At 42.7% G+C, this 24,360-nt stretch overlaps 1 protein-coding gene across 3 annotated transcripts in view; it reads right to left on the reverse strand.

The window, feature by feature from the left end:
• LOC141785767 (receptor tyrosine-protein kinase erbB-4) overlaps positions 1–24,360 on the reverse strand; it is a 218,184-nt gene that overhangs the window by 36,344 nt on the left and 157,480 nt on the right. For all 3 annotated transcript variants that reach the window (XM_074664235.1, XM_074664236.1, XM_074664234.1), the window contains exons 10-17: positions 24,268–24,341; positions 23,346–23,436; positions 22,668–22,873; positions 20,283–20,415; positions 15,618–15,711; positions 12,677–12,831; positions 9,197–9,241; positions 5,280–5,412 (exon numbers count right to left, since the gene is read on the reverse strand). In XM_074664235.1, the coding sequence (XP_074520336.1) occupies positions 5,280–5,412; positions 9,197–9,241; positions 12,677–12,831; positions 15,618–15,711; positions 20,283–20,415; positions 22,668–22,873; positions 23,346–23,436; positions 24,268–24,341 (931 nt within the window). The remainder of the gene's footprint in view (positions 1–5,279; positions 5,413–9,196; positions 9,242–12,676; positions 12,832–15,617; positions 15,712–20,282; positions 20,416–22,667; positions 22,874–23,345; positions 23,437–24,267; positions 24,342–24,360) is intronic.

The raw sequence follows: 24,360 nt of genomic DNA on the forward strand, positions 1-24,360 counted from the left end.
CAATGCTGCTGATCAATACTCGTCTTAATGAGCCTATCAGCCTATCGAGGCCCTCGTTTGCCGCGGTTTATCAGCGGCATAATCACCCCCGCTCGACCACGGCCATCAAACAATATAATGAGGCCATGAATCAGTCGGTCAGCCATACACACTCTTATTTAGAGTGATATAAAACCATCAAATGGCCGCAGAAGAATGGATGACATTGCCTACAGCTTGGCAATGACATGTCGTTTAATGGTGATTGTTACGGCCGGGGCCCTGGGGGCGGAGTTTAGCGCCTGCTGAGATGTCACAGCGGGGAGTGGGTGAGGAGGTAGAGGGAGGGGGGAGATATCAGGGGTTGTGTGATCAAAGTCTTTTTATTTTTTATTTTCATATTGTTTGTGTGTTATCATAGAGAGAACAACATAAAGAACAACAAACAAGTAGGACAGTCAGGGACTAAAAAACACGCCCCTGTCCTATTCCCTCCTCTCCCAAAAACAGGGTCAACATCTGGCAAGACATTTAAAGTAAAAAAAAAAAAAATTAGCTAAAAAAAAAAAAAAAAAAAGTGAAAAATATAAATAAAAAAATAAAAAAAGGTAGTTAAAAAAAATAAAAACAACATATGTATATATATATATATATATATATATATATATATATATATATATATATATATATATATATATATATATATATATATATATATATATATTTATATAATTTTTTAATTTTTCATGAAAAAATATATCAATATATTAATTTAAAAAACTCGAGCTTTTAGTCTACCAGAGGGCTTTCAGTTAATAGCGAGCTATCTGGCTTTGAATAAGCTACTCACTGCAAGGACAGCCCCTTTGCTGCTCCATTGTGACCTGAAATGTAATTTTCTTTGTGAATGCATCAATTGAGGAACATTTGTTTGGGCCAAAACCTCCAGAACAGCTGTTTAATAGACCACTGATGAACAATTTTTCATTGCATGCTGATAAAATTAAACCTTAGAGATTTTTCAATCTTTTCCTCAATGTTCAAACCAATGATTTTGAGTCCGCTTGCTGAAAAATAAGCTCAGAACTGGGTCACATCAGTTGATTATGTCTACCTGTATTTGGGCAAAGTTTGGCGTGTTTTCAGTGTGAATGAAAAAAGAAACGTGTCACAGGATGAGGAGAGAAATGGAGTGATTGAGGAGGTGAGTGTGCAGGGAGCGGTGCTGCTAAGAGCAGATGGCGACTGGCTGTAGCTGTTATTGTTTCATTAAGACTCGGCTGGACCCAGACTGATGAGGAGAGGTCTATTAAATAAGACACACACACATAGGAACACACAGTCTCTAAAATCTCTTCTGAGCTCAGTCTCACTCACACGCACTTGCCACGCCACTTTATTTACCCGCTAATAATCCACCACAAATGAGCTTCACTGGTGGCACGGAGGAGAGGATTCAGACGCTGGAGAAACGTACGGCACAGCAGCACGTCTGAGCCTCGAGCTGGAATACATTCAGGGAATTATTCTGGATTGAATAAGTAAACGTTGTCGCCAAACAGAAGACTTGCACCGCGGACCCTGGGGTAAAGGCTTTAATGTTCACATTACACGTATAAAACGCTGCATTTGTGAGGTGGTTTGCTTAAAGCTGAGGGAAACCAGGGCTCTATGAAAGCCAAGTTATGGACTTTAAGGGGACAGGAGGAAGTTCACTGTTCTCAAAACGACCCTCATGGGCTCATAAAGTTTGTTTTTTATATATAAGGAGCAAACGGTGAAAACAGGACAGATGTGGCATGAATGCTAAGAGTTAGCTACTTAAAATACTGCCTCTCGGGTCATTAATTTCATATCACAACAGTAATTAAACTATAAAGCTGAACGTACTGGCTGCAGGCACTTTGGATCACAAAACAGACGCTTTTGCTCCTCAAGTGAGAGTGTCTGGATGAGAAAGTGAAAGCTTTATGTGCATGTATTGTATATTTTAGAGAGCTTCTCAAGGATACTCTTCTGTTCGGTTTATCGAGCAACACTTACATCACTTTCACTCCAGTTCCTGGTTGTAAAAAGCAACCTTTTTGTTATTTCTTATGAATTTTCTGTTAAAAAATCTCCAAATATTGTGAAAATATGTCGTAGTATAAGAAATTTAACGTTTAAGTTTCAGCTAAACGCAGCAGTTATTCCCCTCACATCTCAGACCGCACACGACAGATCCGCCGCCCCTTGAATCGCAGCTACATCGCCCTAAATTTAACATAAGGTTCAGTGTGTTTGAACAACCCCTGCCTGCACTCCATGCATTTGTAAAGACATCTCGTGCCGCTGTTCAGCCAGCCTGCCCCCGGGGCGAACAACAGGCGCTGTCCAGCATCCCTGAACGCTGAAATCCTTCTTGTAGGAGCGTGTGAGCAGCATGGGAGCTGTCCGCGGCCTGTGGTGCTGAAACACTCACATGTGTGTACAAAGCAGCTGGAAGAGGACCTTGGAGGAGGAAAACAAGAAGAAGGGGCCAATTCCAAGTACATTAGTCCTGCTTCATTGGACTGGGGTCAAAGGTCAAGGCCTGTAGGTTGTGTTGCAAAAGAGAGGAGGCTCTGGCTGTTTGTGCAGTCTCTGTCTGAGAAAAGCAATTTGTTTTCAGGGGCGTCTTCAAACACTGGCACTGTGTGAGACTTTTTTATCAGTCTATATTTCTTCCAAGGTGAGGAAGAGGAAAAAACACACACACAGGGTTAAAAAGATAGAAGAATAAACTGTGTTCACAAGAAAGACAGGCGGATAAATAGGGATCAAAGTGGAGAAAACTGAGAAGGTGAAGACAATAAAGAGAAAGTATAACAAAGGGAGGAATGAAGAGGTGTGTTTTGTGAGTCGACGCGGCGCAGCAGCCTTCACACATGTCCTTGATGTGGAAATGCCGTCTGAGCGCTCAGATCACGTTCTGACAACGTGCACCGAGGCATCTTTCCACCCGTCTGACACCCAAAGGTGAGCGCTTTGTTTGAGAAAAAGAGAGAAAATAAACGCTATAGCAGAAAGAGAGAAAAGGAGAGGGGTTGGGGGGAGTCCCTGAGCCTTCGCCGTCCCCAAAATCCCTCATCCTGACAAGCTTGATCTCCATTCACAGACTCAGACTCAGCTCTATTATTCGTTAGAATAGAGAATCCACATTCGCCAGCCTGTCCTAAAAGCCTATCGCGCGCTTTCATCAGACAACAAAAAAAGAGCCTCTGGTAGGTGTAATACAGGCTGCACGGAGCGCAGGTTTTTAGTATGCTAGGTAGGAGTGAGTGGAGTATTCACACTGAGAGCACAGGAGCGTCTGTGGAGGCAGGTGTTCAGATTTTCAAGAGAGTTTTAACTCCAGAGCTCATCCCTTATGAGACGGGATAGAAAATCAAGCAGGTATTGTTCAACTCAGGACAAACAGAGGAACTGTCAGCTGCATTTCATTAAAGTCGCCCTCTACTGGCTGTGAGAGGAATGCCGCTCCTGCTTTGGCTTCACTTTTCAAACCAGAGGCTACATCCCCTCAGACTTTCACCGGATGAAAGCGGCTATTTTGTTACCTCACACGGAGGCCACAGATTGCTTTCTCCCTCCCCTGCAGGCACGACTCACACCTCTCAGGTAATGACATTTTCAGTTGCCGCCACAGACCTCTTCCTCCACATTCGGCTAATGACCTTGCACTGAACGACCTACAAAGCAGGTTCAGAGTCACAATCAGGATCGTACAACAAGGCTGCTAATGTGCGTCCTCATTGCTCGCTGTGAGGCCTGAACCCTTGACCTCCTCCTTAATAGTCGGTGCGATGAAACCTGGGGCCAACCTGCGACTGTTATTAAAGATTTGATTATGTCTAATTACTTTTACACCCAATTAGGTCACCTCGGAGGCTTGGGGAAATTGTCGCAGTTGGCTTGGTTTCACGTTTCTCTTCCAGTCACAGGATTGCTCCACACAGGGGTCAAGAAGATCCGCCTCCATCCTCTTCCTCCTGAGCCCCTCCTCGTCTTTGACAGTACATTAGCGAATCTGCTTGGACTGAAGACTTCCCTCCCGGTCAAGAGGCTGTCGGAACAGGGCCGGCTTGATTAAGATGGATGTGTGCGGCTTGGATGAGGCAGAAACTGCCCATGGCCGCCCTCTTCAGATTCCTCGTCTCCCGCCTGACAGCTGTCTATAACGCTGCCGCCTCTACCTGTAAATTATACTAATGCAGAATGACAAGCAGCCTGCTCTGCTCCTGCAGCAAGGCCACTCAGCGGAGCTGCAGGGGAGGACGGACCCACCTGACCACACACAGGAGGAAGTACAGGAAGGGGCGATGACTCAGAACAGCACAGGTGATCAACCGGAGCGTGAACGCTCACATAAACCCTGCGCTCACCTACGCTCCAATCTTTAACTTTCTCCTCTGAAAATAAAGCCCACGTTTGCACTCTTATGTTTCCGGGAAATGAAGCGCCTTCAAGGCTGGATCGATGGACGATGGCAGCCGTGCATAATTTTGAAATCTTGGCTGAGCTGCACGGCCAAGGTTTAGAGTTTCAAGGTTTGCTTATGAGTCTAGTTGGCATCTATGTTGAAAAGAGTACTTTGACGAAAAGGGTCCTAAACAGATTCAAAAAAATGCACAACGCAGAAAACATCAAGAAAGTGAGAGTCCTTTCAAAGACAGGAAAGGATTCTGGAGACTATTTGAAGAGGATGGTTTGTTAAGTTTCTTAATTTCCTTCCTGGGATGAACACAGGAAGAAAGAAGGATAACACAAGATCTGTTCAGATGTCCACTTAGTTTCCTTTGAATCAAAAAAAAGCAACAGCTGCAAAATAAACAAAATAAAAGTCTCCAAAGAGCAGAGGAGTGCAACTTCAACACCATTCTTTATAAATCCTTGCGCTATTTTAGGAGCAGCATTTCACAATTTCCTTCAAGGAATCGATAAAATTAAAGGATGTTGAACAAACTCTCCTCAAAGAGCAGAGCACCACTTTAAAGTCCAGTTCTGCTGCCTGGATGAGCTCATTTGTTTAGTGTAATTAATGAAACTTTGCCACATTAATAGCAAGTCAAGAGAACCATTACCAAATTTCCTCGTGGGATCAATAAAACTCATTACACCGCGGTAATTGGTTGATAAAAAGAGGACGAAAAACATCTCAAATGATTCAATTTACAATCCTGTCTCCTCAAAGCGACAGGGAAAGACCAACAAGCCCTTTCCGAACAAATCGATCCATAAAAGCTCAATCGTTCCAGATCCTGACCCCCTGACCCTCTCACCTCCGTCTCCAAGAAGCGCCGCAGGGCCCTCTTCTTCTTGATGCTCTTGCGTCGGACATAAACGGCCACGCTGAGCGCCAAGATGACGATGATGAATAGGCCGCCGATAATGCCAGCTGCTATTAGCGGCGTCCTGGAGAGACAGGAGGGAAGAGAGGAGGCATTAACGTGCTGAAACATTAAGAAACTCCAAAAAAAGTGCAAGCCTCAGCCTGTGCTGATGAATCCTCCAACCTGCTGTTAGACGGAGAAGATATCTTTGGCACACTGTGCTTTCTGAACCTTCAGCTCCACCGACTGCAGCTGAGGAATCTGATGTTGGGAATCTCTGATCAAAATAACCACAAAACTCTAATCAAGTGGCCCATTTCTATTGATCTGAGAGATTTGTTGATGCCAGTGGAGCCAATGGGAAAAAACAACAGGGAGCTTTTCAGAAGAGGCTTCCTCAGCTTGTTTCCTCTCAGATTTGTTTCTAATGAACGCTTGAACAACAGCGCTTACAGCGAGGCTTTTTAAACAATCCTCATCCACTGACCCCCACACAACCTCTGGGTGAGCTTCCCTCCATTTTTCTTTTCTTTTGCATTTCAGTTTTTCACATGTCCAGACAGGAGCACGCAGCTGCTCTTTCAGGGCGATGAGAAAGGGTTCCATTTCCACCGCCGTGTGTCCAAATAGGCCGAAGCCAAAGAGCACGCAGCGTTTTTTTTTTTCTTTCCAAGTGTGAGATGCTTCCATTTTCACAGGTCAGAGGAAGTAGCCTGTGAGGGTATGTGGTCCCATTATCAGAGCTGCTGGAGAGGCTGCAGCTTGTGCTACACAGGAGTGGACTTCCTTATAAATATCAGCCTATCACCTCTCGTCCTGTTGCTGCTGGTCTGAGCTTTGGTGCAACTTTCGACTGACACATGAGAGCCAGTTTTAGACTAAATCCACATGTGTTTCTTGTTGCAACATGTTGAAACTGTCTCAGAATATCAAGTGTTTCTGCTGGTAACTCCAAAAAACATGGATGAAGTCTTTGTGACGATAACTGTATTTCTGACATTTCAATTAAGTACAATTCAGGGGTGCACGATGATGGGTTTTTTTTTTTGCAGACACTGATATTTTTTTATGCACATAAATGCAGAGATTATCAACTCTCTTCTGTATTGGAAATAGCATATTGTATTATGGTGCATCATCACATTTGTTACTTATTTATATTTATTTCTTTTGCAAAATAAGGAAAATGTATATCTTAAACTGTATATCTATTTATGACAACTGCTTTCAAACAAAGTACCTGGCAATCAGTACCGGTACTCAACGGTACCAATTTTCGGTACTTTTTGTGTTTCTGTGGTAAAAAATATCAATTTGTTTAATAATAAAGTATATATATTTTTTCAATTTAACATATTTATTCTTCAGTATCTAACCTTGCAATGTTGTTTTTTAAGTCCTGCATGGAAAATCACCTACTTTTTCACTCCCTCACAGTCACAAGGATGCGTTTAGGTACCTAAACATGGTACCTTTTGATTTCACGTGAATTGGTACCCGGTACTTTTGACAAAATTTGACTCGGCACCGATAAAAGTACCTAACTTGGTACCAATCCCTACCACAACCAGAGAAAATTTGGCCATTTTCATAATTAACAGTCAGTAAACGTAACCTCTGTTCAGAGGAAACGTGTGACAAATGGAACTGTACAGCAATTAAACCCTAATTGAATAAAATCGTTCACTTTGGTAAAAGTTAAATGTGTACCTTATAGACTGCTGCGAAAGTTTAACTTAAAACAGGAGTCAAATATGGGTCTGCTCAATCTGCACTGTGCAAAAAAAATTGCAAAAAGTGCAAAAAAATCTGCAGCCTCAGCCCATAATTTTAGCAGTTTATTATATCAGCAGAATTTCGTGTGTTGGCTGATATCTGATATTTAATTTTAAGCCAATTTCAGCCGATAATATCGTGCATCTCTAGTAGGATTGCACCCTGCCAGTGTTTCCCTTACAATGATGCTAATTCATGAACATTAGTGTTTTTATTCTCTGGTCAAACTGTCGGCCGTGATCACACCAACTCAAAACAGGCAGCAACAAAACACTGAATGAAACTCATCATCTCCAGCTCGTCTGCTTTCCCACTCTAACCCCCTTTCTGCTGCACTCTGACCTGCTCATAGCCTTCATGGTGCCTTCACTGACGCTCAGAAACACCAGCATCATCACTGAACTCTGAGCTGTTCCAGTATTAACGCCAGAGTCCTTATGTGTGGATGTGGACATATACAAAAAGAAGATGGATATATTATCTTTTTATAACTATATTTAAGTTTTGAGCATTTCTAGGTGTAATTGAAACTACTTTTTAGAAAATCTTGATTCTAAGTCTTTAATTTGGCAATTTCTGAAAAATTTAGTCAAATTAGGAGGATTCAGACAACAAGGATTCATCACTTTAGTTTCATTGTCATATATTTGTGAGCTTCAGCACAACTCATCACCTGTTTTCAATCTAAATCAATCCAAATGAAGAGTGCCTATCCTCACAAATTGCCTCTGATTATTCTTGGGAAAGCCTGCTCAAGGCAAGCCTTAAGGTTGGAAGTTAAAAGCCCTTTCCCTTCACTAATAACGCCACTAATGCATTTGCCATTTACATACCTCCTGCTCTCGTCTTGTAGCACTCAGTCCTGTCCTTCTAATACTCTCCTCACCTCATCCTTCCTTTTCCCATTTGTATTCCATCTCCACCTTCCTGCCACAGCTTAAATCTTCTTTGCCCTTTTCTGTTTTTTCTTTTTTTTTTCTCAACACAACGCAAAATAACACCCCATTCTACCTGATACCTGAAGTTCAAAACTCTATTAGCCGTGGAGGCCATTAGCGGCTAATGGAAGACTCGTGTAGCACGGAGCTTTGGTGGAGCAAGGTGCCACAGCGTCTGCGGGATCGATTGTGAGCAACCTAAAAAAGAAGGTGCTTGAGATTTACCAAGAGGGTGCTGGGTTCAGCGTAATGAGATATACAACCATGTGGTGAATAGTAATGCAGCAGTTTGCGATGATTAGGACGAGACAGGGGGAGGAGACGGACAAGGAGGGACAAGAACAACAAGAGGAAGCGTGAAGCTGAAGTCAAAGACGTTGAGGAAAGCAAATAAGAAAAAAGGGAAAGTGAGGATTTATGTTTGGCTGAAGAGATCAGAAAACAAAAGAGAGAAGAAGAAAAGAGCCTTTTTAATTAGAAGAAAAGGATTCGCAGCAGATAAGGAGACACAGGGTCACCTGATGAGTCGAGGAGTGATGCTATTAGAGGAGCAACGGACAACTCAGGGAGCGGAGAGTCAGCACAAAGCTTTCCAGAGAGAGTAAACATTTCTGTCTCCAGACCCACTTTTTATGGCTGTGCTTGAATCCTAATGAGTTTGTCACTCTTGGATGTGCTCCGATTGCAGAGATCACTTGTTTTTATGGTCGGTTTTAATAGATTTCTTGTCGTGTCTTTAGGCGATTACTTTGTTCTTGTTGTTTTTTGTCTGTTATTCCACATTATGACTATTTTATAAGGAGCTGCGACCATTTAATTCATGCTTCACATCTATGTTTCAAGTTTTTATAGACACAAGTCCACTTCTAGCAGCAATTATCATACGGACATTGATAATAATCGTTGTATAATTAGTTTTGATTGATCCCCAAAGGTTTCATTGGCACAAATTAAACACCCTGAGGAGCACAGATTACAGCGCCACATTCGTACAAGGTTTAGATTAGAACTGAAGATTTCCAATCATAGCTCAATTATAACTCCCTGCACCCCTGTTAATGAGAATCATGAGGAACTTTAACAAGCAGTGGCAGCATCTGATGGTGGTCTCCCACAACCCCACACCACAAATAACGCCCCGTGTTTCCTCACCTGTCCATCATCCCGACACAATCTTGGAGCCTCGGCCCGACGCACCTGCAGGGCAGAGAAAAGCAGAGGGAGCGTCCATTAAAGCGGGGCCGGGTTATGAGTAAACCTCATGTTGTCTTTCTTCAACGTCAGTCAGCTGTCAGCGGGCGGGCACCTGTGGAAAATTGAATCCCGAGCACGGCTGACCACACGTCAAAATGACAGGGAGAAAGCATTGTTCCAGTTTGTTCCAGGTGATATCTAAATGGATTTTCTTTGGCGTGAGAAGACAGTGGATCTTGTGGGTCTCTTCTCTACATTAAAGCTTCAGTGAGACAAGAAATCTGCACAATCATCAACAGAAAGCTGATTTCTTTTGTTTCCAATTTTGATAAGAAAGAGGAAAAAAGTCTGCTGGAGTTAACAGAAAACAAAACAGAGCTAACAGGAGAATAAACACTGGAATAAACCTCCAAATCAACTCCAGCTTCCATTAGCAACCTTGAATTTCACTCATAAAACAAAACAAAGGAATTCTGCTTCAGATTTAGCACAAATTCATCCATCCTTGATCTTCCCACGACTGAAGACTAAAGGACTTTAACTTTTAAAGCTAAAAAAAAGTTGTTTAATTTGACTCTGATTCAAGGCCCCCTCTCTCTGATCTTGCATCTTTTTTCTCCTAAACACAAAAAAACACTTCCTTTCTTCCCAACATTCAAAGCCTGATGACACCACATTCACTTAGCAGAGGAGTTGTTAGCGTTAGGTAAGCTGGAAGTGATTAGCGCAGACTCCTAGCTGCTCATTAATTCTGTCTTCTTGAGTAGATGGCTTTGAACAGCGGGAGAGACACAGGAGAGCAGTTTTTGAATGTGTGTGTGTTTACGTGCGAGCGTGTGTAAACTGCAAGACACAACAAATTACTTAGCAAATTAGGAGAATGTGCTAACTTTGGGATTAAACAGTGACAACTGTGGCTCCTCCAAATGTGCCTGGCTGTCAATTAAACCTGGCGCCAAACGGCTAATTAGAGAGCGAGAAGTGTCCGTGGTCACTGTCGTTTGTTTTCCTGCTGAAGGATAACACTTTGCTTCTTGGAACAAAGGGATGGTATCACGAAATAAAAACTGAAGGCTGTTCAAATAACTCTCCACTGCACATTTTGGAGCTATTTCCCTGAAATTAGTTACATCTTTCTTTCAGAAGTGGTTGTTCCCTGCGAAGTATCCAAATTTCACACCGAGATGAGTAACAGTAGGTACACCGAAGGCTGTGTTCCTCTACTTAAGCTCTGATTTATAAGCTGCTAGTTGTTTATCTTGAGTCAAATTTGCAGCATCAGAAATCTGCTGAGTAAGCAAACCCCTCGTCCTGATGTATTTATGGATGCACAGAAAATTATCACTTTGATATTGAAGAAAGCTAAAAAAAAGAAAGCTTTGGTGCAGGTTCTGCATAAACAAGCTTTTTTCTCTGATTCACATATTTGGATGTTTATTTATGATGACATGAGAGATAATGATGCAATCCTCTGAAAGATTAATTTGCTGTGCATCACGTCTCTTGGTCAGAAACGGACTGAGATGATTCCTGCATGTTACGGTAACATACTGCACCAGCATCTCAGAATCTTTAGCAGCTGTGACAGCGCCTTTTCTCTCCCTGACACTGACCTTTGACCTCCATCTTTGGCTCATAGCATCAGACGCTCAGCCTCAGCCGCGTCTTGTTGTTGATCCAGAGCAGCCTGTTGCTGGAGGGCAGGATAAAATGACAAGGCATGCTGGAGGTGTTGTCATGCCAACGATGGATTGAGGAATAAGGAAGTGGCATGTGTGTCTGTGTGAGTGAAAGCTGTCACAGGAGGGGAGTTACCTCTGTTCTCTGCTTTCTACTTTATCACCTGTGCTTCCTTCATTCTATCTCCTACCTTATTTTCAAACAACTTAATGTTCTGCTTTTTCATAGTTTAGTGGAAATAAAACGACAAAATGTTCAACTGTTTCAGGGGTCTGCAACCTTTACTCTCATCTGAGCCATTTTGCCTCAACTCACCTGGGTTGAAGTCATTTCAGAGCTGCAAAATCTACTTTGTCTTCACAATAAGACTAAGAATTGTACAAAATTCTATTAAATTCTACATGTGATGTCTTAGTTTTTTTTTTTTGTAATCAATTTGCAATTTAAAATATTTACTAAAATTAAAAAAAAAAAAAAAAAAATTGTGAAAGCTTGCAAAAAATATGAAATTTAAATGTTTGGAAAAATGTCAAAAAGTGGCTGAAATTGTTAGAAGTTGGCAGAAATGTGAAAAAAAAGTTTTTTTTTTAAACTTAAAATAAAAAAAAGTAATTTTGCAAAAATCAAACTAGAATTGAATAAATTCATTTTATTAACAATAATTAATTTAAATTGATAAACTTGCAAAAAATCAAAACAAAAAAAAAATCTGAAAAAAAACTGTTAATAGTTAGCAGAAAAATGAAAAAAAAAGATTTTTAAAAAAATTAAAATAAAAAAAAAGTACATTTGCAAAAGTCAAACTTTAATTGAATTGATTGATTACATTAGTTTGTAATGATTTATTTATAAAATTATTTCCTTGCAAAAAATTCACACAATTTTAAATTTCAAAAATTTGCAAAAATTTCAAAAAAAATTGAAAGAATACTTGAATTTAAAAACATACATTGATTGTGTCACTTAACTCTTATTTTTTTTGTTGTTGCTTATGTCTCACCACATATCAAGCAAAAAAAATGTATATCAAGCTGGCATGTTTGCAGTTACCCTCTGTAAGAAAAATATAAATCTATACTTCAATAATTTTTTTTGAAGCTATAAGGAGCCACTGCAAAGGAGTTAAAGATCTGCAGGTTGCAGACCCCTGAACTTTTAGGTTTTCTTGACACCGTCTTTTGTTGTTGTCTTTAAAAGACCAAACAGGATAAAGATTAAACCTGGGATGCTTGAACTTAAAGAAGACAGATTTTCTCTGGATCAACGTCCTTTTTGCTTTTGATCTCAATCTGCTTTCACCTCTGGATTTACGTGTTTGTTTATTTGTTTTGCAGAAATTTAGCCGCAGTCTTAGCTGGAGTAACTGATTGAAGCTGGTCTGTAGAGCTAGCTTCATCTAGCATTCAAAAAGGGAGTGTTGTCATCTTTGTGATACATGTGTTTTTTCCAAAGAAGCAAGGTTTCACATCTCCCCTCCAGCTACTGTCTCCCTGCACCGTCCCCTCATTCATACTTTATCCGGCTCTACTACTCGTGGCCTTCGGGGTCAATGCATTCTGCCCCTGACTGTAGGGCCCCCTGAAGGCAGCTGTTCGGGGAAATCTTACGGCTGCAGGATTGAGTCATCTTCCTGCTCTTGCTCTCTTTCATCGCAGCTGGTCTTAGTAATGCTTTAAAGAGCACCTACACCAGAGGACGCTTACGAAACTACGAGAGAAACGCACATCTTTCTGTTTCTCTGTGTCATGCCTCTCTTACCCCTGGGTGCAGTTGGCGTGGCACGGATGACACTCGTTGTTGGCCTTGGCGTATTTGAAGATGAAACTGTTGGCGCCTTGTAACCCGTCGGGGCATTTCTCCACGCAGTTGGGTCCGTCTTTGAAGTGGAGGCATTTTACACATTGGTCCGCGCCCTGAAAGGAGAGCAAAGGCGGGGAGATGAGACGATGGGTGGCAGACGAGGGATGAAGAAAGACGGAGTAAGGATTAGCAGGGGGAGGAACAGAGAAGGAGGAGATGTAACGAGAAATTTTTGGGCGAGATGGTTAAAAAGGAGCCGCCAGGGACAAAAGTTTGGAGACAGAATGGGATTAGGCAAAAAGGGAAAGATGGAGATGTGGAGAAATGTATGAGAGGGAGAAGTGATTTGAACAGAATCAAATACAAACCTGGCGAATCATGTCAATTTACCCACTTCCCCAGCGCGGCTAATGCAGCTGGCAGCACCCACATGAATCACATTCAGTGATTTATAACGCGTGGATCAGAATCCTATGCAGTGTATTCCCCTGCTTAAAATTGGCAACATGCATAAGGAATCAGGTCATGTCAAAGTACGGAGCATTGAATGTGATGGAGGAGATGACAAGTCGTAACTGAGCGAGGCTGCAGCTGGAGCATGAATAAGTAAGGTGGAGAATAATCTGTGTGTTTGTGTGTGTGTGAACTGAAGTGATGTGTGTGTTTATTCTTGTTCCGAAGCGATTAACTCTGATAGAAATGTGCGAACTTTCCATGTGCGTCACTGTGGTATTTTGGAGTTTCTGCGCGGCGCTCTGCTGCTAATGACAGCCGCCGTGACCTGATGGACAGCTCCTCACAGCCTGACACATTCAGCCACACGCCATCAATAAACATTATTCTCACCCCTCATGTTTGTGTGTACGCATGTGTGTGTGTGTGGCTGCGAGCGGAGTCGCATACAGATGTCGGGATGCATTCAAGTATGTCCGCAGATGCCGTGTGCATGTGTATTTGTGTGCGGGAGCGCCTGTGGATGATTGACTCTGGTGTTATTTACTACTCAACTGTGACCAGCATCTCAAAGTCAGCAGCCTCTCTGCATCCTTGAGGAGCCCCTCTCCCTTTCTGGCTCTTCATCACTCATTCTCTCCTCCTCCTCCTCTGTCTCGAGGGACAGTCATAAAAGGTTACTCATGCGACTGCTGAATTCCACTAAAGTAGTCATGCGGCACATTAGATACAACTTTCTGTAATGTAACACTGCAAATGTGTTTTAAAATAACCTCCATGCATGGGGCTGTACGGAGTAGGGTGTTCAGGAGGAAGAGGAAGTTTAAATAAGACGACCAAGGAGAGGAAGATGACTAACGTAAGGAGATGTATACATGTTTTTCTAACGGTGTTACCTTCACTGTGACTGTTAAGGAGGTATTGACAAAAACTATTTTCTTCTTTGTGTCTTACTAGAGCTTTATATCGGGTAGTTACAGCAACACCACCCCCACAGTTTCAGGCGACCTTAAAGGTAGGGTCTATAGGATTCTCCTAGAAAATAAAATGTCAACTTTTACAGGAAATAATCCTGCTCAATTGTCCCATCTGGGCGTCTATACACGCGTGTCAGTGTCTGTGTCAGCCTCGACCCCCTCCTTTACCTCTATGTTGATGTTTTGGTTGTTTCAGGCCGTTTAAGAGCAGTGTATCTTGGCTACCTCAGCCAATCACAGCTTGCTCAGTGCACACCTGACTTTGCATGTTGATATTAGCAAGTGGAAGAAGCTAATCAGAGCAGCTATGATAGCGGACGTAGCATGGAGAAAGAAAAACACAACCAGAGTGAAACAAAATGACCAAAACATAAAGCGTGAAGCTTGGCTGGACTAAGCTTTCCAGTTAGCTTTCTGCTAACCAGGTTAGCTTGTGCTAACACGACAAGTCAGGTGCACAGCTCTTGAGTCTCTCCCACATAGAAACGTGATGCTACAGTTGGTTACTGCGCTAGTAAGTGTGTTCACGTAGTCACGGTTGGAGGCTGTGGGTGTGGGCTGCCGCTGGCACTGATCCGAGGAGGAGGAGGAGCCCAGTTTGAATGTTGCATTTACTAATAAGTAATGAAAACTCCTGCAGACCCTACTTTTAAGAGAAGAAATGAGTCGACTAAGGAGGTAAAGAACAAAAAAAGAGGAAAAAAAGAGCAGGAAGACGACTGAAACACAGATGACGGAGATAAACACAAAGAAGTAAGTGTATATGAAAAAACAAACAAGACGACCACTTGACTATTTCTCTGTTTCATTTGGTTGTTTTCCTAACTTCCTCTGGACTCAGATTTCCCTCCCACAACGCTCTTCTGAAACACAATGCTTCTGCTTGTTTAACGCTTTATTTTGACAATAAAAACTGCACCAAATGTATTCTTAAAGACAAAGAAATGTTTGTTTTGGATCACGCCATGTGGCATGTGTTCACTGTACCAGTCGTGATAACTGGAGTGCTTGTTTTCCCCGCAGATGGCTTGATTGAAATCATGTTTACAAGCCAAGCGAAGATAAATAAAAACTACTTTCTAACATTTTAAAGAGAAATTCTTGCATTTTCCAGACTCGTGGTGTGAGGCTTTAGAAGTGACTTTACCGGAAGGTCAGAAACTAATCTCATTTTGCTGTTTTGGAGTGTGTGTATGCGTACTTGCCAAAAGCATGCTCCAGAAGTAGCCACAGTAGTTCATCATTCCTCCCATTAACCTAGCATTCACCTTTGCAAACACAGCACTTTATATCTTCTGAAATCCTGCGCGCAAGACCGATAGACTCCCCCTTGAAATAAGTTGGAAACTGCTCAGCTCAGACAAGATAGGAGGCTATCTTGAGCAGAAAAATGTGAGGTGTTTTTAATCCAAACAGAGGAAAGTTTACCTCCAGGAAGTATCCTAAGGTGGACGGAAGCTGTGTCTTACCTGGCCAAGACACGTCATGATGTTCCCATCCATCTTCTCACACTGGCTATCACACTCCAGGCACACGGATCCATTAGCAAATTCTCGAATTTCCCTGAAAAAGGTGGAGGATAGAGAAGCATGTATTATAGATTTAAGAGCATACCCGCATTGAAATATTGATTGGGAGCGTGCTGAGGGAGGATTTTGAAGTACGCTGTGTGCATACCAGCACCAGCCGAACATAGGAGGCGTCTGATTTTAAACCAACATGTGATGCAGCATCAAAACGAGGAAGGTTAACGCTTCATTTCTGCACGGCTCCTTCTGCAGTGCCTACTGGTAAAAGGGGGCACTCAGGGTAGCAAGTATTTGATCAAGTAAAAGGCTCAGTGTGGTCAATATGTTAACCGAAGAGGCCTATGAATAATGAAAAGCTTTTTAAATCATGGTCAAATGCAGGAGGGATGCTGAGGGAGGAGGAGGAGAAAGAAACTTTGTCTCAGATGCTCATGAGGTAGAGAAAGTCTTTGACAACTTTGTCCATTAAGTGTGTTTTCTTGATAGTTAAAACCCAGGGGTCTCTACCTTCAGGTGTTAGACGACAAAATTCTAGGACATGATGATGTTTTTGTTTTTAGACTTCTGAAGGAGCTGAGGTAAACAATGGAGCTCGATATCAGGTTTGTACACAGCAATTAAGACGTCAGGAGCTTCTCGGTGCCGCAGGCCATCTCGTTGAACCCTCATGTGTGTGTGTGCACATTCCTCCGATCTATAAATCCCCTCCCTGTGTTTGTGTGGCATTATCTCCGCTTTTTGAAGTCCATCGTCTTACGCAACCCGAGGACCGTCAATAACAACAAGCCGATCAAAAATGCTTTCCACATCAGAGGGATCGATCAGCCACAGGAGGACAGACGGCCACGCCGAGGGAGGGGGGGATTCACCCAGTTACAAATGAGGCCTTTTCTCACAGTGCGCAGATAATCAGAGCGACTCCCTCTGTGCGTTTTGTTTGTATTTGCATATGATGCTACCAGCGCAGAATAAAAAATCGAGTACTTCCATCCGAGCTGTTTTGGTGTGATCTTGCACTTAAATTGGGATCCCCTGCGGGTGTGTGTGTGTGTGTGTTTTATGCATTTTAAAGGTTGAATTTCCTACGAAACCCTTTAAAGACTTTGCGGTTCTAAAAGCTACAAATAAGAGAGGAGACATTTTGACACTCAAGGTTTCAGCAGTTGAGATAAAAAACCTCCTTTTCGGTTTATTTAGCCTGAATTTGAGGATACTTCGCCGCCAAACTCCCGTCACACAGACCGTCCTGATATCAAAGATGCTTTTTCAGCACTCAAAGGAAACTCCCTGTGCTCTCTTTACATTTCTCCCTCGTCTTTCTTTCCCTTGTTCCAAAATAAATTAGATTTCTCTCTTGGAAGCTCCGTCCAGGGGAATCCTTTAGAAAAGGGCCCAGGCGGTGCAGAGATGTCTCTTTTGTTGGTTGAGTGGGAAAAAAGAGATACATGTAGGAGAATGGGTGAAAGACAAAGACCTCGGCAGCGGTGCTCCCCAGGGTCATTTCCATTCCGTCAAAGCCGTTCCTCCTGATTGGCCCCCTTCACGGCTGGAAGTGTGCGCCAAGGCCCCGTAGGGGGACGGCCTGATGGGGGATTAGCCCTGTTTTAGCAGGAATTTAAGCAGGACTGCGCCCACCATCCAGACCTCCAAACCTTCAGCAAGCCAGAGCGCGGCCAACCCACTGGAGCAACTTTTTTAATTAAACACTTTCAACGTCTCCCTAATCCGCTTCCTCCCTCCTCCCACAAACCCCGGTGGACGGCATCTCAGACATTTTCTTCTCCCCTCTCGACTCTTTTGCTCCTCCTTTGTTTTATTCAAAAGATGTAGGAACTTAAGGGAATTAGTGCCTCTCCTCATTAAGAATGGAGACATATAACGAGGGCAAGCTCGGGAATCTTAAGGTCTAAAAATCACCATCCTGAAAACATATTTAATGAGCTTCTTCTTTATTCTGTGGAGATGTAAAGTCCAGTAGGATAGATTCAGAACAAAGACGGATATCAACTCAACCTTAACTCATACTCTGTGTGTACCAAAGCTTTTGAGACTAACCATCTTTTTAGAATTTAAGAAACAGATGAAGAAGAATGATTTTCATTTGGAAGAAAAGAAACTGGAGGCTGCTAATAAATGGGATAATATATAGTGAATGGGCTGTTACTGATGGGTACCTTTCACATTTGAAATGATACAGTATCAATTTTTGGTACTTTTTGTGTGTTTATGTGGTAATTAATATTAATTTGTTTAATAATAAATCTCAAAGTTTTTCAATTTAAAACATTTATTTCTCAACCTTGTAATGCTGTGTTCATGTCCAGTATGGAAAATCACCTACTCTTCCACTTTCACAGTCTCAAGAATGCGTTTCGGTACCTAAACATGGCACTGTTTGATTTTCCTGCTCACCCTGTCCAGAACAATCTGCTCACATTATCTAAAACCTTAGTGAGACCCACTTTTCTTTTGGTCAAAAACTTAAAGATCCCATGAGGAGGATCTGTTTTAACTGGACTGCAGTGCCACCTTCTGGCCTGGAGTCTCACACACGCACACTGTCGTAAAAATATAACTTTTAACCAGGCGTGTGTTTGTTTTGTAACAATTTTTTTTTTTTTGTTCAAGTCAACTTTTTATCAGATACAACGCAACAAGGTGAGGTATTTATCAGTATAGTTACATAGTACTGTTGTTTGAAGCGTAGCCGGCTATATGTAGTGCTATCGGCAGCCTGGTGCTTTGATGTATCCATAGGCTAACGTGACAACAAGTAGTTGAGAAGCCGTCCATTTGTAACTCGACAGCTCAATCCTGTGAGACGTGTTGATAATTTGTAATGTTAGTGAATCCTGGTCCAATTAGAGCTAACGTAACCTCACTCTTCATTTTATTGATAGACTCTCAAGTTTGAACAGACCACTGCTGAATAACTGCTGACTGTGGGTTGGAATCAACATGAGCACAAACAGTTTAGCTCCTATGTTAGCCTTTAGCTCGTGCTCTATCTCTCTCCTATTTATCTTTCTTCTGCTCTTCTGTCCTTTTTCTGTCTGACAGTTAGGCTCCAGTGTCCACTATCTCTACAAAATTAATCACAGATCTCTCTTTGTCATTTTAAAGTGTGGATTACGATCAGGCAGTTATCTAGAAGGGAGACTTTTTCAAGATCACTTTGAAACTCCTCGCAGCCCCTTTATTATTTTCCTGTCTGGATGGTTATTGGAATAATGCTTCCTCTTTCTTTAAACGCCCTGCAGTAGGCTCGTTCACAAATTTAATTTAAATAAACTTTCTTCAAATGCTCTCTGGGATTACAACCTGAGACCAAGTAATGAAAAATAACTCCTTGTGTGTCATTGAACAAGATAATGCTCAAGAAAAATTTAGTTTGTTTACCAGCTGAGTTAAGAGACGAGGCGTGCACACAGGCTGGGTTTCTGCAGAGATATTTTCAGCAGAGAGTGTATAGCAGGAGTCACCAGGGGGGAAAAGTGCAGGCTATCCAAGGCTTCCATCTCACTTCATCTGCCAAAGGTTCATAGAGGCACGGCACCAGGCAGGGGGTGACTTCCTACATCAGGAAACTTTAGCTTATCGACAGTTCGGTGCCACGGCTCAGGCCAGTGACAGAAGCAGAAAGACGGCTCTAGAATATTCCCTCAAAATGCATCACAGCCGCTGACTGTATTTACAGTAGAAGAAACAAGTGTGCTTCGGCGGCTCCCTGCCACGCGCCTCTTCCTCACCAGTCTTCTTCAAAGCCTTGGCTGTGAGCTGTTTTTTCCCAGCAACTTCAAAGCCTCCCTCCTACAAGCATTGCTGGGGAAGGCCCGGCAACAAGTCAACATGACCGAGGGTTGCTCGCTCTTATACACCCATCTTCCTCCGCGCACACACGTGCACGCTCCCTTCTTCTTCCCCCCTCAGGGAAACACTAGCTTGACATCACCGCTTGTAAGAAAGTCATATTTATCTTGTGGCAGACGCTACTGGTGCAGTCTTATTTTAGACGGATGCTTTCAAGTGTTACGATTCACAACGTCTCCCTCTTCATTCAAGAGAAGCACAAAAGGCTGGAAACCACATCTACAAAGAAGCGTTTCTCCCCAGGTGAGCTGGCAGTGATCTGTTTGATGTGCCTCTTGGAAGCATAAAGCAATGACCTGAATGCAATTATTCAGACTGAGAAGAGAACATCAGTGGATTGCGAGGGCACTCTGAGGGGCTTTTGTCGTGGATGTCAGTCATTTCATCGCTGGGAGCAGAAAACAATCTTGTCTGTCAGCCTAAATGGGCAATTTGTAATAAGATATAACACTTCCAGGAGATATTTAAATTGATTTTGGACGATGAATGAAACAAGCAGCCAAATGTTCCTTTAACTATCCGCTTTAAGTGGTGTGAAATACCTTATTGGTTCATCTCATTACATTGGCGCCAATCGGCAATTAGGCTCTCCTCCTCCAGGGCCCTTGAGAGCGTTTCATTCCCATGCATCAAAGCTGTTTAAATTGATTGCATTTCATCTGCTTGGCGTGTATGATTGTTTGCAGGGGGGTTAATGAAGTCGACGAGAACTTTAATGAGACTAAATAAGCTCACCCGTCAAAAAGGTTGCAGGACTCGACGCAGGTGCGACCTCGCCTGAAGAAGCGACAGGATAGACACTGGTCAGGGCCTGGACCCCAGCATCCGTCGTCTGAACACATCCGGTCACAAATCATCCGCTGTTGAGCTGCAGAGAAAAGAGGATGATAAATATAAGAGTGAATTCGTATTCAAACCTCAGCGCTAAGTGTTGACTCGCATGTGCACATCTCTCATTGTGTTCCCGCCAAAGGCAGCCCAGCTGTGGGAGTAAACATTGGTATTCCCCGCATCCCCGCCGTTAAAGAGCGCCCCCAAACACAACCCCAAGCCCCTTTATTTTCAAGTCAAACCACAACAATCGATGCTGTTCATCGGACTCGGTGTGCTCTCCATCCTGAGTGACACCACGTCCCCGGCAGTGTCGCCCGGCAGGCGCTGAGCCCTTTGTCAACAGCCGAGCGGTCAATGGTAGACTGGGGGGGATGAGCCTAATGAAGAGGCCTGTGTTGGGCCCTATCAATCGATCTCTAACACACACTGCACTCATTAACTGGCTAATGATATCAACCGCAGTCTGACAGGGGTGAGAAAACTACAGTGGTTGCTGTCTTTCTTCGTCTCTGTGTGACATACATGACCTTCTGACAAATTTCGCCCTCTTATCTGAATTATTTATGAGTCCTACAGAGTATATTCAGCCATTCTTGAATATCTGCTGAGTTAAAGTTACTTTCAGGGAGATAAAGTGAGATTTATGTTCAGCTAACTTCACCGTTCTACCCTCTGTGAATTTGAGTTTCACTCCGCGCGAACATGCTGATGTGTGAAGTGTGTGTGCTTCTTTTGTCTTCTCCTGGTTTTTCTGAAGCTTAACATTTCCACATCTGCAGCCAAAGCCACATGCAGACTCTGTTCCATCAGGTGTTCACTTCCCAGCGGCCTGCAGTGAGCTTAAATCCACCTCGGTGCATGACACATTAAGCACTTTGCTCACAGCGAGCTGAATAAGGGCTTTCATGGCCAAGCAGCCAGAGTGACACAGTTGCCAAGGAAACGGGTATGTCAGTGTGCGAGGCAGGGGTGGGGTTGGATTTGAAGATATCAGGGGAGTCGAACTTTGGAAATAATTAGAGGTTAAAAGGAAAGAGGAAAAGAGGGAGCTAAACAGGCGTTAATGCTGTGTTAACATACATGTGCTTGTAGCTTTAAAAACAAAAGCCTGATTATTAAATCCCAAAAGTACGAACAAGACTTTTCTGGCTCATTGTTGAAAATCTTTGTGACAGAGGCAGAAAATGTATTAAGCTGTCACTTTGTCACTCGCTCAAGACATTTTCAGTTTGTTCTGACTTAATTAATGTGAGCAAACGCTGCCAACATTCAGGCTTTACTTGGTGAGAATGTGGCATTCTGTATCCCGAGTCGGTTGTGTATTCAGTTAAAGTGGAGATTTTTCTACTGAAATGTTGCGTCATGCAAATAAATAAGGAGAGGAAAGTCCTTGGGTTCCAAATGTGAAGGTCTGCAAAGAAAGACTTCCAGGAAAAGTATACAAAGTTTAACAGCATGAGAAACAATTAGAAGTTAAACTTCTTTCTAATCTGATGCAAAAGTTCAAACTTCTTTCTTACCCCTAAATCGCTGGATACCCAAGATCATCCTGCAGGAATCTGACCCATGACAACGCACATGCATGGTGATTAATTAGCATATTAAACTCACCTGTCCCTCCCTAAACTCTTTGCCTATATGGATTTTTTTATATATATGGAAAAAAAAAATCTCTTTCCACACCACAGAAATATCTCTGCTCATACGAAGAAGCAAAACTCTAAAGCCTGCAATGCCATGCCTGGCCTATAAGTGGCAGGTTAGCAAAATGTGAAAACCATAGAAGAAGAACGTTTTAACCATGCGCAGTTAAAAACAGGAAGAAGAAGCTGTCAATGGAGTAAGGAGATGGAGAAAAAAACAAATACAAAAACATTACATTCATCCATAGAGCTGTAATGAGGGCAAAAAGTGCAAAGAACACAGAAATAGCGCAGTAAATGTCGGCCATTTTTCTTGTTGTTGGCAACCGTTGCAACAGTGAGAGGCTCAATTGGAAAGAAAAATGTGCGTTTCTGAATATATTCATTTTTGTGTGGTCAAGGCCTCAGATTAACTTTACCTTGATCAAAACGTCGAATTCCTTCTATATTTGACCTGCCCATGACTCCTGGTCATGTGCCAGTGATGTACTTTTTTAAATAAGAATAAGATTCATGATCTGGAGCCAGAACTTGAAGCTTTGTTTTGAAATGACCAGATACTCTAATCGTTATAAGTCTGACGTGTTTCTGAAGCGAACTCCAGCAAAAATACACTGAGACAAATCTTGAAACTGCTACTCACTGCATTCTTTTGGCTCCTGGTTGTTGCGAATGAGGACTTTCTGGTTCGGCGTCCTGAAAAGTGACGTCCAGTTGACCGTGTTGTAGAAGCACAACCGACTGTTGTTGAAGATGTAAACGTTCCCGGCGCTGATCTCGTCCAGCGACTGGAACTGAAGCGAGGAGATCCAACGCTGCTTCAGGATCAGCAGAGAAATACCGCTTCCACTAGAGAGAGACAGAGGGAGAACACAAGCATGGCGGGTTAGAGGCAAAGTTAGAGATGTAGAACAGGAATAATTGAGGAGTGAGAGATGAGTAGGATGCAGCTCAGAGTGAAAAATTGCTGAGCCTCTGGTTCATCAATGAAAATAACATCGCCAGATCTCCTTTGACACCTACGCCTGGAATCTGCTACTTGCAAGCGAACCCAGAACCTGTTATCAAAATAAGGCTAATCAAAGCAACACCGCAGTGATGCTTCAAAGAGGCTCTTTGTAGAAAAACACAGGCCACAGCTCCATGGCGACATCAGTCACACACAATCAGCGAGAAACAGAGACAGCTTCGAAGAGGAGAGTGTCGTCAGCATATCGCCGATGATGATTCTCCAACCTTACAACTTAGCTTTAATTCCCCTTGAATGTGTTCACATCAAAGAGTCGACAAGGGAGTGAGATGAAAGCGAGGTGAGACTTACCTGTAGAGGGTTCTACCTCCGATCGTTGCGAGGTTGGAAAACACGCTTAGATCCGTCATGTTCTCAGGCCACGACTGGATATTGAGGTAACCTTGAAGATACAAACACTAGATTAAGACAATGAAGGATTGTGATTTGCTCCACTCTAACTCAGTTTTCCTTATTTCCTCGTTGGTCTGTAAAAGCTGGCGAGAGGAAGAAAAAGGCACAACAGAAGTCTAGAGAGCCTTCGATCGAGGACCAAAGGGGCAAGGGAATAAAAAGGATCATTTTGTCCCATTTATTCTAATTAGAAAAGCGCTGCAATCTCTGGTCCTGGAAGTTCAGCGCCTCTCATGAAATTTGTAGCGAGGACCCATTCTTTGCAGGAAATGTGCTCCGAGAAGACAATATACGGTAATTAAAAGAATAGATTTAATATTCTGCACAATCTGTCCACTTACACTTGCTTTTAATGACTGATTATATCAAATCAGGATCTGTAGAAACGACATTAAAGAGGCAGAGCAGGAAATAGCAGCGTTAGAGCAGCCATTGCTCTTCCTTATTGCTCGGGTTTTCATTATGAAAATGCAGTTTCACTCCATTTGCTGTTTGGCTCAAGTGCAAGTTGCAGTTTAATATGACAAAAGGTGCTGTATACGATGTATTACTCATCCCTCAGGGCCTCTAATAGTTAATGAATAACTCACTCACAAGCAGAATCTACTGTAAGTATCCGACTTCAGCATCATATCCACAGGAGCGCATTTCAGAGTTCAGCAACAACAAAAAAAACAGCTTTCCACTTTCCTATCAAAAGCTTTCTTTTACTGCCTCAAAGGCCACATAATCCACACACACACACAAACACACACTCCATGTAATAATATTGTTTTGTTCACTCAATTTCTCCAAGGTGACTCCAGCGAGGCAGCCTCACCTGTGATCTCCTTCACTGTGCGAAACACGTTAAGACGCTCTGGATCCAAAGGTCCAATACCGTGATACATGTCCCTGAGGAGAGCAGACACAA

This window comes from Halichoeres trimaculatus, unplaced genomic scaffold (assembly GCF_033239565.1).
Source record: "Halichoeres trimaculatus isolate MK-OKI-2021-1 unplaced genomic scaffold, fHalTri1.1 fHalTri1_scaffold_24, whole genome shotgun sequence".
Taxonomy (NCBI): Eukaryota; Metazoa; Chordata; class Actinopteri; order Labriformes; family Labridae; genus Halichoeres; species Halichoeres trimaculatus.